The sequence below is a fragment of the Rhincodon typus genome, chromosome 3, assembly GCF_021869965.1.
Source record: "Rhincodon typus isolate 14 chromosome 3, sRhiTyp1.1, whole genome shotgun sequence".
Taxonomy (NCBI): Eukaryota; Metazoa; Chordata; class Chondrichthyes; order Orectolobiformes; family Rhincodontidae; genus Rhincodon; species Rhincodon typus.
The window spans coordinates 24206609-24219630 of NC_063334.1; the positions used below are offsets into that span (position 1 = coordinate 24206609).

General features: G+C 40.1%; 1 protein-coding gene across 1 annotated transcript in view; it reads right to left on the reverse strand.

Moving 5' to 3' along the window:
• The window catches only part of tek (TEK tyrosine kinase, endothelial), a 100270-nt gene that overhangs the window by 63043 nt on the left and 24205 nt on the right, over nucleotides 1-13022 (reverse strand). The window contains exons 4-5 of the mRNA XM_020514805.2: nucleotides 10166-10318; nucleotides 4109-4240 (exon numbers count right to left, since the gene is read on the reverse strand). Coding sequence (XP_020370394.1) covers nucleotides 4109-4240; nucleotides 10166-10318 — 285 coding nt within the window. The remainder of the gene's footprint in view (nucleotides 1-4108; nucleotides 4241-10165; nucleotides 10319-13022) is intronic.

Sequence of the window (13022 nt, forward strand, 5' to 3'; positions counted from 1 at the left end):
TCAAAGAATTTTAATGAGGTAAAATCAGTGTACAGTCAATGGAAAGTGCTTAGTGAACTATAAAGATTTGTGTTCTAGAGAAGAGCATTCCAAACCCCTTGTCTTTATCAGCTCTTTCCTGGAACAATCTAAGCCTAATCCCTCTGACCTGTTCTCACCTTGCACCCCTTTTTCTTCCTTTGCTTCAGCTCTGTATACAATTCCTTTTTAAAGTTGCAATGATCACTGCCTCAAAATCTCACCATGTTCAAATAATTGTTGTTCCAACAATTTTCTATGTAAAAAAAATGCACCCCTCATGTCTTTTAGTAAAACTATTATTGGATATGGGCTGAAAATGAGGCCACAACTTGTGATCCCAGGACTTAATTTCTTTTTGTTTCATATAACAGACACGTAGGGTGGTTTAGGCAATGAAAGTGAATTAAGCAATGAAGCAAAACTGTGCGTCCAACATGTGGGGGGGCAGATAACAAAGGCTAGCCAGAGTGATTAGGTCTTTACATTGCCAAAAAATGAGTGAATTCACTAATTGCAGAAATCAATTTCTTTCAAGAAAATCCTTACACAACCAAAAGACCCTATCTATTCTTTCTAACCTTTCCCTCTATAATTAACTTCTGACATTAACTTTTAAAATTCATCAGAATATTCTGGATAAGGTTCACGATTCAATCCAGTGCCTGAATCAACCATGGGATCGATTCAGGATCGGGATTATCTGCTGATCAGTCACGACCCACGCTGCAGAAAGCCAACCATGGCTAAGCGGGTGTTTAACCCCATGACTTTGCAACAGGTGCAAAACTGACTGGCAAGAAAAGTTACAGTCTGGAGGGAGAAATGATGGGTCAGAATTGTAAAGTCAAACCATGCAGCCCTGTGTGTCTGGTTGACGACTACAGCTTGAGCAGCGAGGTCTGAGAAAAGATTGCTATTTTCTGGTGAGGCTGAACATAGTTTCCAGTTACAGATGGGAAATCAGGATTCTGCACCTTTAACTCATATGCTGGTAATAGTCCTCAACAATTAGAAGGTGCATTAGTGTCATTATGATTTGTTTGTTATATGCAGTGAACAGCAATACCAAAAACGTAAATACTGTAACCATACTTCTGATATATGAGTGGCCACCATTTAGCAACTGCATATTGTATTTGCTTACAATCACCTTAAAAATCACATTACAAAGATCATCCCACTTCAGTTAGGACAGTTGGCTAAAACTACAACTTTGAGTGAACTCAACAGAGCCTATCACTGGATAAGCACAGAACTCACCGACTGATAAGAGGCAGTCAGCACAGGTAATATAGTTCGAGCAGCATCTTTATAACTGCTGTCTATGGTATAAAATGGTCACAACATTGGATCAATATAGGTAGTGTCCAGGATAAGTACTTATGGTGTGAGTAGTCTCAAGTTTATAGTCTGTGTTTTCTTGAGTTTCATGAGGGCTTGTATGTGGAATTTAAACTGGAACCAAGGTGGCAGGGCTGACTTAACTAACTCAACTTTTGCCAGACAATAAGATTCTAGAAGTTGATCAAGGGTATTAAAGACAGCTGTTCCCAAATCCAAAATTTCTCATACAATTTTAGAGTGAAGTTGTGGAGTTCTGCTTTTATCTCTTTTAAAACAGAAGCTTAAGTGATAATTATAAATTCATATCTGTTTTTCAGGACAGATTTGTTATCAATCTATTTGCCATTTAGATTTAACAATATATGCAGTAAAATTTTTGATCTGCCAAAACAAAGATTTTCATTTCTACTGCACTTTTAACACCACAGGACATCATGCTAGCACATGAACATACAAATTTAATACAGGAATAGGCCACTCGGCCCTTCAAGTCGACATCATTACTCAATCAAATTATAGCTGATGTGACTGTAATCTCAAGTCTACATTCTCAGTTAGCCTGATGACCTTTAAGTCCCTTCAGAATCTGTACACTTCTGCCTTAAAAATATTCAAAGGCACTGCTTCCACCACCTTTTGAGGAAGAGAATTCTAAAACTGTCAACACTAAGAAAAATAATTATCTTTATTTCTGCCTTAAATAGGTGACACCTTATTTTTAAACAGTGATTCCTAGTTCTAGGTTCTTCCACAAGAGGAAACATACTTTCCACATCTATTCCACATAATCTATTTTATGTTTCAATCAAGTTCTCTCTTACCCTTGTTAATTCCATTGGATACAACCCTAACCCATCTAACCTCTCCTCATAAGAAAATCTACTATTCCTGATATTAGTCTAATAAACCTTGTCTCAACTGAGTCCAATGCATTTCCAAAATAAAACAGACCCATGCTGTGTACAAAAATCCAGACGTAGTCTCACTAACGCCCTGTGCAATGGAAGCATAACCTCCTTAAATTAGTATTCAATTTTCCTTGCAATACTTATCATTCATTGATTTAGTTTCTTGCTGTACCTGCTTACTAACCTTAACTGATTCATGAATGAGGACACCTAGATTCCTCTGCACTTCACAGCCCTGTAACCTCTCACCATACGGATAAAATGCTTCTGTTTTGTTCTTCCTGCTGAAATAAGCAATTTCACATTTTCCCACATTATACTCCATTTGTCTCATCTTTGCCCACTCACTTTCCATATACCTACGTTACCTCCTAATGTCCTTCTTCCAACTCATTTTCTAAATATTTTGTGTCATCAGCATATTTAGCAACCATATTGTTGGTCCCTTCATCCATGTCATTTTTTGAATGTTGAGATCCCTGCAGTAATCCCCATGACACACCACTTGTTACATCCTGCCAAGCAGAAAATGACCCATTTATGCACACACTCTGCTTCCTGTTAGCCAGTCAATCCTGTCTCCATGCAAGTATGTTAACTCCAAACTATGTTTTAATTTTCTGCAATAACCTCTGGTATGGCACTAAATCAAATGCCTTCTGGAAATCTAAGTACAGTACTTCCACTCGTTCATCTTTGTCCATAGAACATGTCACTTCCTTAAAGAACTGTAACAAGTTGATCTAGCATGATTTTCTTTTCACAAAACCACATTGATGCCACCTATTACCTTCAATTTTACTTTTAAATGTCCTGATGTAGCTATCGCAATAGTTTCTAACATCTTCCCCTTGACAGATGTTAGGCTAACTGGCCTATATTTTTCTGATTTCTAAATTCCTCTGTAAAACAGTTGCATTTATTATTTTTCAAACTGATTCCCCACATTTAGGGTATTTTGGAAAATTAATGCTAATGTTTCAACTATTTCATTTTTACCACTCTAGGATGAGGTTAATCAGGACCCAGGACATGTTCACTCACAGCTCTAACAATTTGCTCAGTACTACTTCCCTGGTGTTTGTAATTTTCTTGAATTTCTTCCTCCTTTCCATTTTCTGATTTACAGCTATTTCTGGAATTTAATTTTTACCATCTGTAACTATTCAATTCATTTGGTAACTACATTGACCACAATTATTGGATCTCCTGCCCTCCACTGTAAATTCCTCTCCAGCCTGTACCAATGTCCCAAAACCTAGTGCTGGGTAGCTAACATAGCTGCCTTGATCCTTGCTCTTTGCTATAGAGGGCAGTGTCAATCCCTCTCACTACATTGTACCTTCTAGCACTACCTTTGTTTTTGCTCTCCTGACGTGAAAGGCTTCCAGCACCACAGTGCCAGGGTCAATTGGCTCTTCTAGCCCACAGCTCTCACTCTCAACCAAAAAAAAAACATGAAGTACCTCAAACCTGATGGACAATTGCAAAAGATGAGGCTGGTGCACGCTTGTCATCTGGTCCCTTTACCTGCCTAACTTGCAGTCACACCATCCTCTCCCTAACCAATGAGCAAATCAGAGGATCCTATTCTAAGGGGTGTGACTGCTTTGTGGAATAGAGTGCCCAGGTTACTTTCCCCTTCCCTGATGTTTGCCATTTAACCTCCACATATAAGCTCTGAGCTCCAGTTGCTCAGGCTGCAAACAGTTTATAGCTTAAAGAGTTTATTACTTTAATGGTTGTGACCTGAAACCATTTATTAAATCCCTGGTTTGTGATCACTGCCAGGTATATAAGAAATAGGTGCTTTACTCAACCTATGAAATTCATACCTGTTTGACATTGGTCTCCCATGAAGCCTGGTGGACAGATGCATTCTCCTGTCTCATCATGGCAAATCCCTCCATTCAGGCAGACCGGACAGTGCTTTAAGCAGTCAGCTCCCCACTTATGAGCTTCACATTCTGTAACACCAATATTTCAGCAATAATATATTAGGGCTGTTCAGCACTTTAACTGATATTCAACTAAACACAACAGAGACTGATTAAAAGAACATTTGCTCAACAATAACTCATATTTATTTAGACACACTTTAATGTCACAAGGCACTGCCCAGGAGAAATTTTCAAATAAATTGAGATCGTAACACATGTTGGTGGCGAGGGGTGGTGGTGGTGGACTCAGTGGTTAGCACTGCTGCCTCACAGTGCCAGGCACGTGGGTTCAACTCCAGCCTCGGGCTGGCTGTGTGGAGTTTGCACATTCTCCCTGTGTCTGCGTGGATCTCCTCGGTGCCCTGGTTTCCTCCCACAGTCCAAATATGTGTAGGCTAGGTGGATTAGCCATGGGAAAATGCAGGATTACAGGGATAGGGCAGGGAGGTGGATCTGGCTGGGATGTTCTTCGGAGGGTCGGTATGGACTCTATGGGCCCAATGGCCTACTTCTACACTGTAAGGATGGTAGGTGACTTAAAAACTTGATTAAAAAGGCAGGTTTTAAAAAATGTCAGAAAGGAATGGGTTGCAAGAGGAAATTTCCAGAGTTTGGGATCTAGGCAGGTAAAAGACTGTCGCCAATGGTGCGGCAATAACAATCAAGAAGGTGAGCTGTGAGGAGGATGCAGAGATGCTTCAGTGTGATTCGGACAAGTTGGGTGGGCAAATGCATGGCAGATGAAGTATAATGCAGATATATGTGAGGTTATGTATTCTGTTAGCAGACAACAAGAATCAGAACAGCAACAGATTAGGACAGAGGAAGGTGCAATGAGAACTGGATGTCCTTATACACTGGATCTCTGGAAGTAAGTGTACAGGGGTAGTAGGTCGCAAGAAATTTGAGTACAGGCATAGGGATGTCTTGATGCTGTTGTACAGGGCTTTGGTGAGATGAAACCATTGGGTTTGAGTGCAATTTTGGTCTCCTTATCTGAGGAAAGATGTTCTGGTTATTGATGGAGTGCAACAAAGATGATTCCTGGGATGACAGGACTGATGAAGATGAAGACAGACTAGATTGGTTTGGATTACATTCACTGGAGTTTAGAAGAATGGCAGGGGGTGGGGTGGGTGAGGGAGCTGGGATTGCAGAGATATCTATAAATTCTAACAGGATTACACAGGTTGAATGTAGGAAGGATGTTCCCGATAACCAGGAAGTCCACAACCATGTGTCACAGTTTAAGGACATGGGGTAGGCCAATTCAGACTGAGATGAGAAAGACTTTCTTTACCCAGAGAGAATAGTGAGCCTGTGGAGTTCTCTGCCACAGAAAGTGGCTGAGGCCAAAATATTAAACGTTTTCAAGGAGTAGATATAGTTCTTAGCATTAAAGGGATCAAAGGATATGGAGAGAAAGCAAGAACAGGCTACTGAGTTGGATGATCGGCAATGATTGTATTGAATGGCACAACAGGCTCGAAGGGCTAAATCATCTACTCCTGCTCTTATTTTCTGTGTGTCCATCAGGTAAGATGAAGAGGTCAGAATTGGAGGAGTATAGATTTCTTGGAGGTTTGTCAGGCTGGAGGAAGTTAGACAGGTAGGGAGAGGCAAGCCAATGCCTTACATATTATGTCCTAAAATGACTTATCCACATAATCAATATTTTTCAACAGTTTAAAAACAATTACAAAAGGATTGGATATTAAGTAATATAGGTCTGAAGTTGATTTCAACAGAGTCTGACTGCTGTTATTTGTAATATTATTTATCAAACGTTTCTGATTTTTATCTATTCGAAATTGTATACTTTATGTCTGAGTCTCTTCTCTTGAGCAATGGATATAAATCAAGAATTGGTGCCACATTAATCAAACTGGGCAAACTCTGGTAAAATCTAGTCTGTTATAAGTGAACATCACACCATTAAGGTGTTGCACTGAGCACCAAGTTATTACAAAATAGAGGGCAAAGAGATGTCTTGTAAATAGCTTATGAGACTCCACAGTGATATGTGAAAGTGGTATCATGCCCATAATTTAGTGTAATGGAATGGCAGAGTTGGTTCTCTCATTGTGTATTTGTCAGCAACTGGGTGATAGGGAAGTGGTAGCTAATTACACACTTCCCCCCAATATTTATTTCCATTAATGTTATTAATGGTAACAATGCTGCTTCTATTCAGGAAACCCTAAGTCTGTGGCTTGGATTTTCTCTCAATTATTAGACCATTTTATCATGAAAGTTTTGACTTTTTTTCAGTCCAAATGCACTGACTGCCTTTTGTCAGCTTTGAAAGCAGATAGGGAGAAAAGTTCAAACAGAAAACTGAAGAAAACCCTGCTCTGAGTTCTGAGATTTCTGCCACTTACATAGTAATCGTAAATCAGCCCAGTCAAAACCACATGTCACTCTTATGTTCAAAATAAAACTTTAACCATGCATGCACAGGTTCATGGTCCATAGTCAGTTCAGAAGAGCATACAAAAAAATCAGAATTAGGACAGAGGTGAGATAGCGATTCTTCTGTTGTGACTTGTCTGTATAAATGCAGGAAAAAGAATAAATCATTTCATATTCCAAATGAATAGGAGACAAAGATTAGACCTTGTGTAAAAGTTAATGTTCTAAATTGGAACAAGGCCAATTTTGATGGTATTAGGTAGGAACTTTCAAAGATTGATTCAGGTAAGCTGTTCACAGGTAAAGGGATGTCTGGCAAGTGGGAGGCTTTCAAAAGTGATATAACATGAGTCCAGAGACTTTTCAAGTGAAGGGCAAGGCTAGTAGAAGTATAGAGCACTGGATAACTAGAGATATTGGGACTGTGGTCAAGATAAAGGAGGTATTCATCAAGTGTAGACAGCTGGGATCAAGTGAATCCCTTGAGGAATATAGGGGGAGTTGGAGTAGATTTAAAAGGGAAATCAGGAGGACAAAAAGGAGAAATGAGATAGCCTTGGTGGATAAGGAGAATCCAAAGAGATTCTACATGTACATTTAGGGCAACAGTCCACATTATAGAAGAGGAGGTGCTGGAAGTCTTAAAAGATAGATAAATTCTGGGACCTGATCAAGTGTATCCCAGGATATTATGGAAAGCTAAGAAAAAAATTGCAGGCCCCCTTGCAGTGATATTTGTATCATCTACAGCCACGGGTGAGGTGCTGGAAGACTGGAGGTGGCTAATCTTGTGCCTTTATTCAAGAAAGGTTGCAAGGAAAAGTCAGGGAACTATAGACCAGTGAGTCTAACATCAGTGGTGGGTATGTTGTTGGAGGGAATTCTGAGAGACAGGATTTATATTCATTTGGAAAGGCAATGACTGATCAGGGATAGTCAGCATGGGTTTGTGCATGGGAAATCCTGTTTCACAAACTTGATTGAGTTTTCTGAGGATGTGACCAAGAAGATAGATGAGAGCAGAGCAGTAGATGTTGTTTACATGGACTTTAGCAAGGCCTTCAACAAGAGTCCACATGATAGACTGGTTAGTAAAGTTAGATCATATGGGATCCAGGGAGAGCTAGCCAATTGGATACAAAATTGGCTTGATGGTAGGAGACAGAAAGTGATGGTAGACAGTTGTTTGTCATACGGGAGGCCTGTGAACAGCAGTGTTATGCAGGGATCAGTGCTTGGTCCACTGTTTTTGTCATTTATATAAATGATCTGGATGAGAATATGGGAAGCATGGTTAATAAGTTTGCAGATGACACCAAAATTAGTGGTATAGTGGACAGTGAAGAATGTTATCTAAGTGTAAAACAGGATCTTGATCAGTTGGTCTAATGGGCTGAGGAGAGGCAAGTGGAGTTTAATTTAGATAAACGTGAGGTGTTGCATTTTGGTGAGACAAACCAGGGCAGGACTTACACAGTTAATTGAAGGACCCTGGGGAGTGTTGTTGAACAGTGAAACCTAGGGGTTCAGGTACATAGTTCCTTGTAAGTGCTGTCAAAGGTAGACAGAATGCTGAAGAAGGCATGTGGCACGCTTGCTGTCATTAGTTAGAGCGTTGAGTATAGGAGTTGGGACGTCATGATGTGGCTGTACAGGACATTGGTGAGGCCAGTTTTGGAGTACTGCATACAGTTCTGATTGCCCTACTTTGAAAAGATATTATTAAGTTAGAAATAGTGCAGAAAACATTTGAAAGGATGATACTAAGACTGGAGGGTTTCGGTTATGGGGAGAGGCTGGAAAGGCTGGGACTATTTTCCCTGGAGCATAGGAGGTTGACGGGTGACCTTTCAGAGGTTTATAAAAATCATGAGGGGCACTGATAAGTTGACTGGCAAAGGTCTTTCCCCTAGAGTAAGGGAATTCAAAACAAGAGGGCATGGGTTTAAGGTGAGAGGGGAAAGATTTAAAGGGACCCAAGGGGCAACTTTTTCACGCAGAGGGTGGTGTGTGTATGGAATGAACTGTCAGAGGAAGTTGTTGATGCAGGTACAGTTACAGCATTTAAAAGACATTCCGACAGGTACATGATTAGGAAAGATTTAGAGGAATATGGGCCAAACGCAGGCAAATGAGACTAGTTTAGTTTGGGAAACTTGATCCGCATGTATAAGCTGGACTGAAGTGTCTGTTTCCATGCTGTATGACATTATGACTCTATGGACACCCCTGCCCTGAACAGATTACTTTGAAGGAGAGAGTTCCATGTAGCTCTTTGTGTAAGGGGTGTTTTCTGACATCACTTCTGAGAGGTCGAAATAGTTTCAAGGTTCTGCTCTCTTGTTCTGGACTTTCACCATCAAGGGAAATAGTTTCTCTCTATCTATGGTATCAACTCCTTTCATCTGCTTAAACTAATCAGTAAGGCGCCCCCCCCCACCACTTAATCTTCTATACTCGAGGGAATAAAAGCCTGCTTTAGTAATTTGCCCATTTTTAGCTCTGAATTAACATAAAACTAAACAAGCAGAAGCCTGAAACAAGTTTAGCTAGGTAGGGTGGACAAGTGGTCTAAGGCGCCAGACTCAAAGAGTGTTAATCCTTGATAACAAGATGTGGGGCTGGATAAACAAAGCAGGCCAAGCAGCATCAGAGGAGCAGGAAAGCTGACTTTTTGGGCCTAGGCCCTTCTTCAGAAAAAATTAGTGTTAATCCTTGCCTTGCATCAGCCTGGTGACTTTTCTTTGGCTTTCATTGGCAGGGAACTTCAGTTTAAGAGCCATGAGGTTATGCTGCAGCTCTATAAAACTCTGGTTAGACCACACTTGGAATATTGTGTTCAGTTCTGGTCACCTCATGACAGGAAAGATGTGGAAGCTTTCGAGAGGGTGCAGAGGAGATTTACCAGGATGCTGCCTGGACTGAAGGGCAGGTCTTATGAGGAAAGGTTGAGGGAGCTGGGGCTCTTTTCATTGGAGCGAAGAAGGATGAGAGGTGACTTGATAAAGGTTTACAAGATGATGAGAGGCATAGATAGAGAGGATAGTCAGAGACTTTTTCCCAGGGCGGAAATGACTATTACAAGGGGGCATAATTTTAAGGTGATTGGAGGAAGGTATAGGTGAGATGTCAAAGGTAGGTTCTTTACACAGAGAGTGGTGGGCGTGTGGAATGCGCTGCCAGCAGTGGTAGTGGAGTCAGATACTTTAGAGACTTTTAAGCGACTCTTGGATAGGCACATTGAGGATAGTAAAATGTAGGGTATGCAGGGTAGATTGATCTTAGTAGGATAATAGGTCGGCACAACATCGTGGGCCGAAGGGCCTGTACTGTGTTGTACCGTTCTATGTTCTATGTAGGAAGTCACATGACAACGGGTTATAGTCTAACAGGTTTATTTGAAATCACAAGCTTTCGGGGGGTGCTGCTCCTTCTACAGGTGACTTCTGTTACATGACTTCTGACTTTGTCCACCCCAGTCCAATACCGGCACTTCCACATCATGAAACAAATAGAGCAGTTATTATCCACAAATCTTACTTCTTACTATCAGCTGGGTGAACGCTGCAGTTAAAACATTTCCTCCAATCAAAAATGCAGAGTAGACACCTGCATCTTTCACAGTGACTGATTTCAAAGTGCATTCAACCGTATGAGTGACATCATCTCGTGGCACGGATGAGAAAAACATATCTGGAACAATAAAAAGAAAAATTATAAACTGCAGAATAAACTTTGTGCAGAAGCTAGCATTGTTTTTACAAATGGTGGTGCAATCATCTAGTATTTTGTATAAAGACTTGCATTTATGTGGCACCTTTCTTGTCCTTGGATGTCCCAAAGCACTTTACAGCCAAAATAATATTTCTAGCGAGAGGGATATAGGTATAGGGAACGGGGGATGTACAAAGAATGCTGCTGTCATGCAGACAGAAGGACTGATCCATATATATATACTATACATATAAAATATATATGAGAGAGCGAGAGAGGGAGAGAGATGGACTAGCCATTGTTGTAAGGTGTAATATGCAACAGGCAATTTGTGCACAGTAATCTCACACAAACAGCAATGAGATAATCTGTTTAAGAAATGGTAGTTAACTGGTGAATGTTGGCCAGGAAAACTCCTGGAGAACTCCTCCAATCCGATTTAAATAGTCTCATAGGACTATTCCCATCTAATTGAGCGGGAAAACAGGGCATTTTTCTCACATGTCACCCAAAAAATAGTATCACTAATGCTATTGCAAACTGCTAGTAATGAAATGGAAGAGTCAGCCTTGATTTGATGCTTAAGTCTCTCAATGGGTCTTGAACCTACAGCAAGAGTGCTCCCAATTGAACTGCAACTGCAAACTCATTGCAAAAAATAATGCAGTTAACAAATATCTTTTGTACCTGTCACAGTTCCTATGGGCTGTGTCTTTTTATTCTTTGTGTTGTTAAAAATTGTAGACTGCAAAGCAAATTAATTGTTTTTAAAAACAGGGATTTATCAGGATAACTGCGTGATTTCACAGCAAGGAATTTGATACCTATTGTGAACTCTTTGTTTGTGGATTCCTGCAATGTGCAGATGATCAGATGCCAAGGAGCTTTTTTACAGGTGAAGCTGATTGGTTCTCAGCTAACAGAGTAGGTTGCAATTGGAAACATGTTGCAGAGACACAGATTCACATAGAAAGAAACAGGTGGGTGACCTGTTGTTCTTCCCAGCAGAAGCTGCCTGTTCTCTGCATTAAAAACAGTTTAACTTTGAAGTAAACCAGCAGAAGTTACTCTGAGCTGTGATTTTGAAATAATAGAGACATGTTTGAAGTGAATCAGATGCTCTGTACTTCTTACTATCCGGTGGAAGCTTTCAGAGGAAGACAGCTGAACACCAAGGGCCTGCCTAGCAAGATTAATTGAAGTGTTTTCGTTCAGGGAGTGCTGGAAACAGGGACTGACTCCCACAGAAGAGGTGCAATTGTGCCAGCACAGTTCAATTACAGCAGCCAGTTTTGTGTTGGGAAAAACATTCTAGTCTCTTATTTGTGTAAATATTCTAATGTGCCACCCAGATTTAGAAGGGATTTGGAGAGATTATAGAAAATGTGCTTGTTCAAAGCCAGATGAATACACCTATTATCACAAGCAGAAAACTGGAATGAACAAAGTCTCAAGAAAAGCAGTCAGTATTGACTGTGCAGCAGGGGATAGAAAGAACTGGTGGCACAACAGAGAGAAAGAGCGACTGGGAGGAGATGAAATAGAGATAGATGTAAGGAAAGGATGAAGCACTTCAGTTATGAGGAAAGACTGGAGTGGTAAGGACTGGTTTCCTTGAAGGAAAGGCTAGGGGGAATTTGAATGTAAATTATCAAAATCATAATGGGTCTGAACAGAATAGATGAGGAGAAAACTGCTCCTGCTTGTAAAAGGATCAAGAACTAAAGGGCACAATTTTCAATTGTTTTGCAAAAGAAGTAAATGTGAAGTGAGAAGTTGTTTTTTACACAGTCAGTAGTTAGGGTCTGGAATGTATGCCTCAAAGTAGAGTGGAAACACGTTCAATTGTGTCATTGGATGATTATTCAAATAGAAACCATGTGCAGGTTTACAGCGAAAAGGCAGGAGATTGGCACTCATAATGTTAAGAGAGCTGGCATGAGGGGCTGAATGGCCTCCTTCTGCACGATAATAAGTCTGTGATTCTGAAAAAGGGCATCACAGAAAAATATGAAATAAAAGGAGTAACAAAAGAGGTGAACATAAGAGAAAGGGCACAACAGAGGCATAAGACATGCAAGAAAGTGGGAGATAAAGGAAATTCAGGTAGAGAGAAAGAGAGGAAACAAAAGAGAGGAGATGTGTGTGTGTGTGAATGAGAGAGAGAGAGAGAGAGAAAACAGAAACAGAAACAGAAACAGACAGGGAGAAAGAAAACTTGGATGAAGTGGAAACATGGAATTGTGAGAGAGGGGCCGAGGGGTAATAGTTATAAAGAAAATTTGTCAAAAGTCACATTGAAGTTACATTTGTAACTTTATATCCATGTACAGTAATATATTTTAAAATGTCTGGCTGCTGTTTGCAATCTTGTAATCTTTGAAAAGTTGTCCCCATGTAAGGTATCTGATCAATAAATTAATTCTTACTTACAGCACAGATTTTCAAATCAAACTTCACTGACATCACAAAGCCTTTCCATTAAGTAAATTTTAAATCAGAAGTCAATCTCCATGGATTTAAGAAAATATAATGATTAAATCTGAAGAAACTGGTTCATGTAGTGCTAGATGATAGTCACCTTAACAAGAACTAGAAATGGAAAACTGACACAATTACCATCTTTTCAGAACTAATATATAAGATTTAAATAGAGTAATGCATGGTTTTGCACACAAAAGCA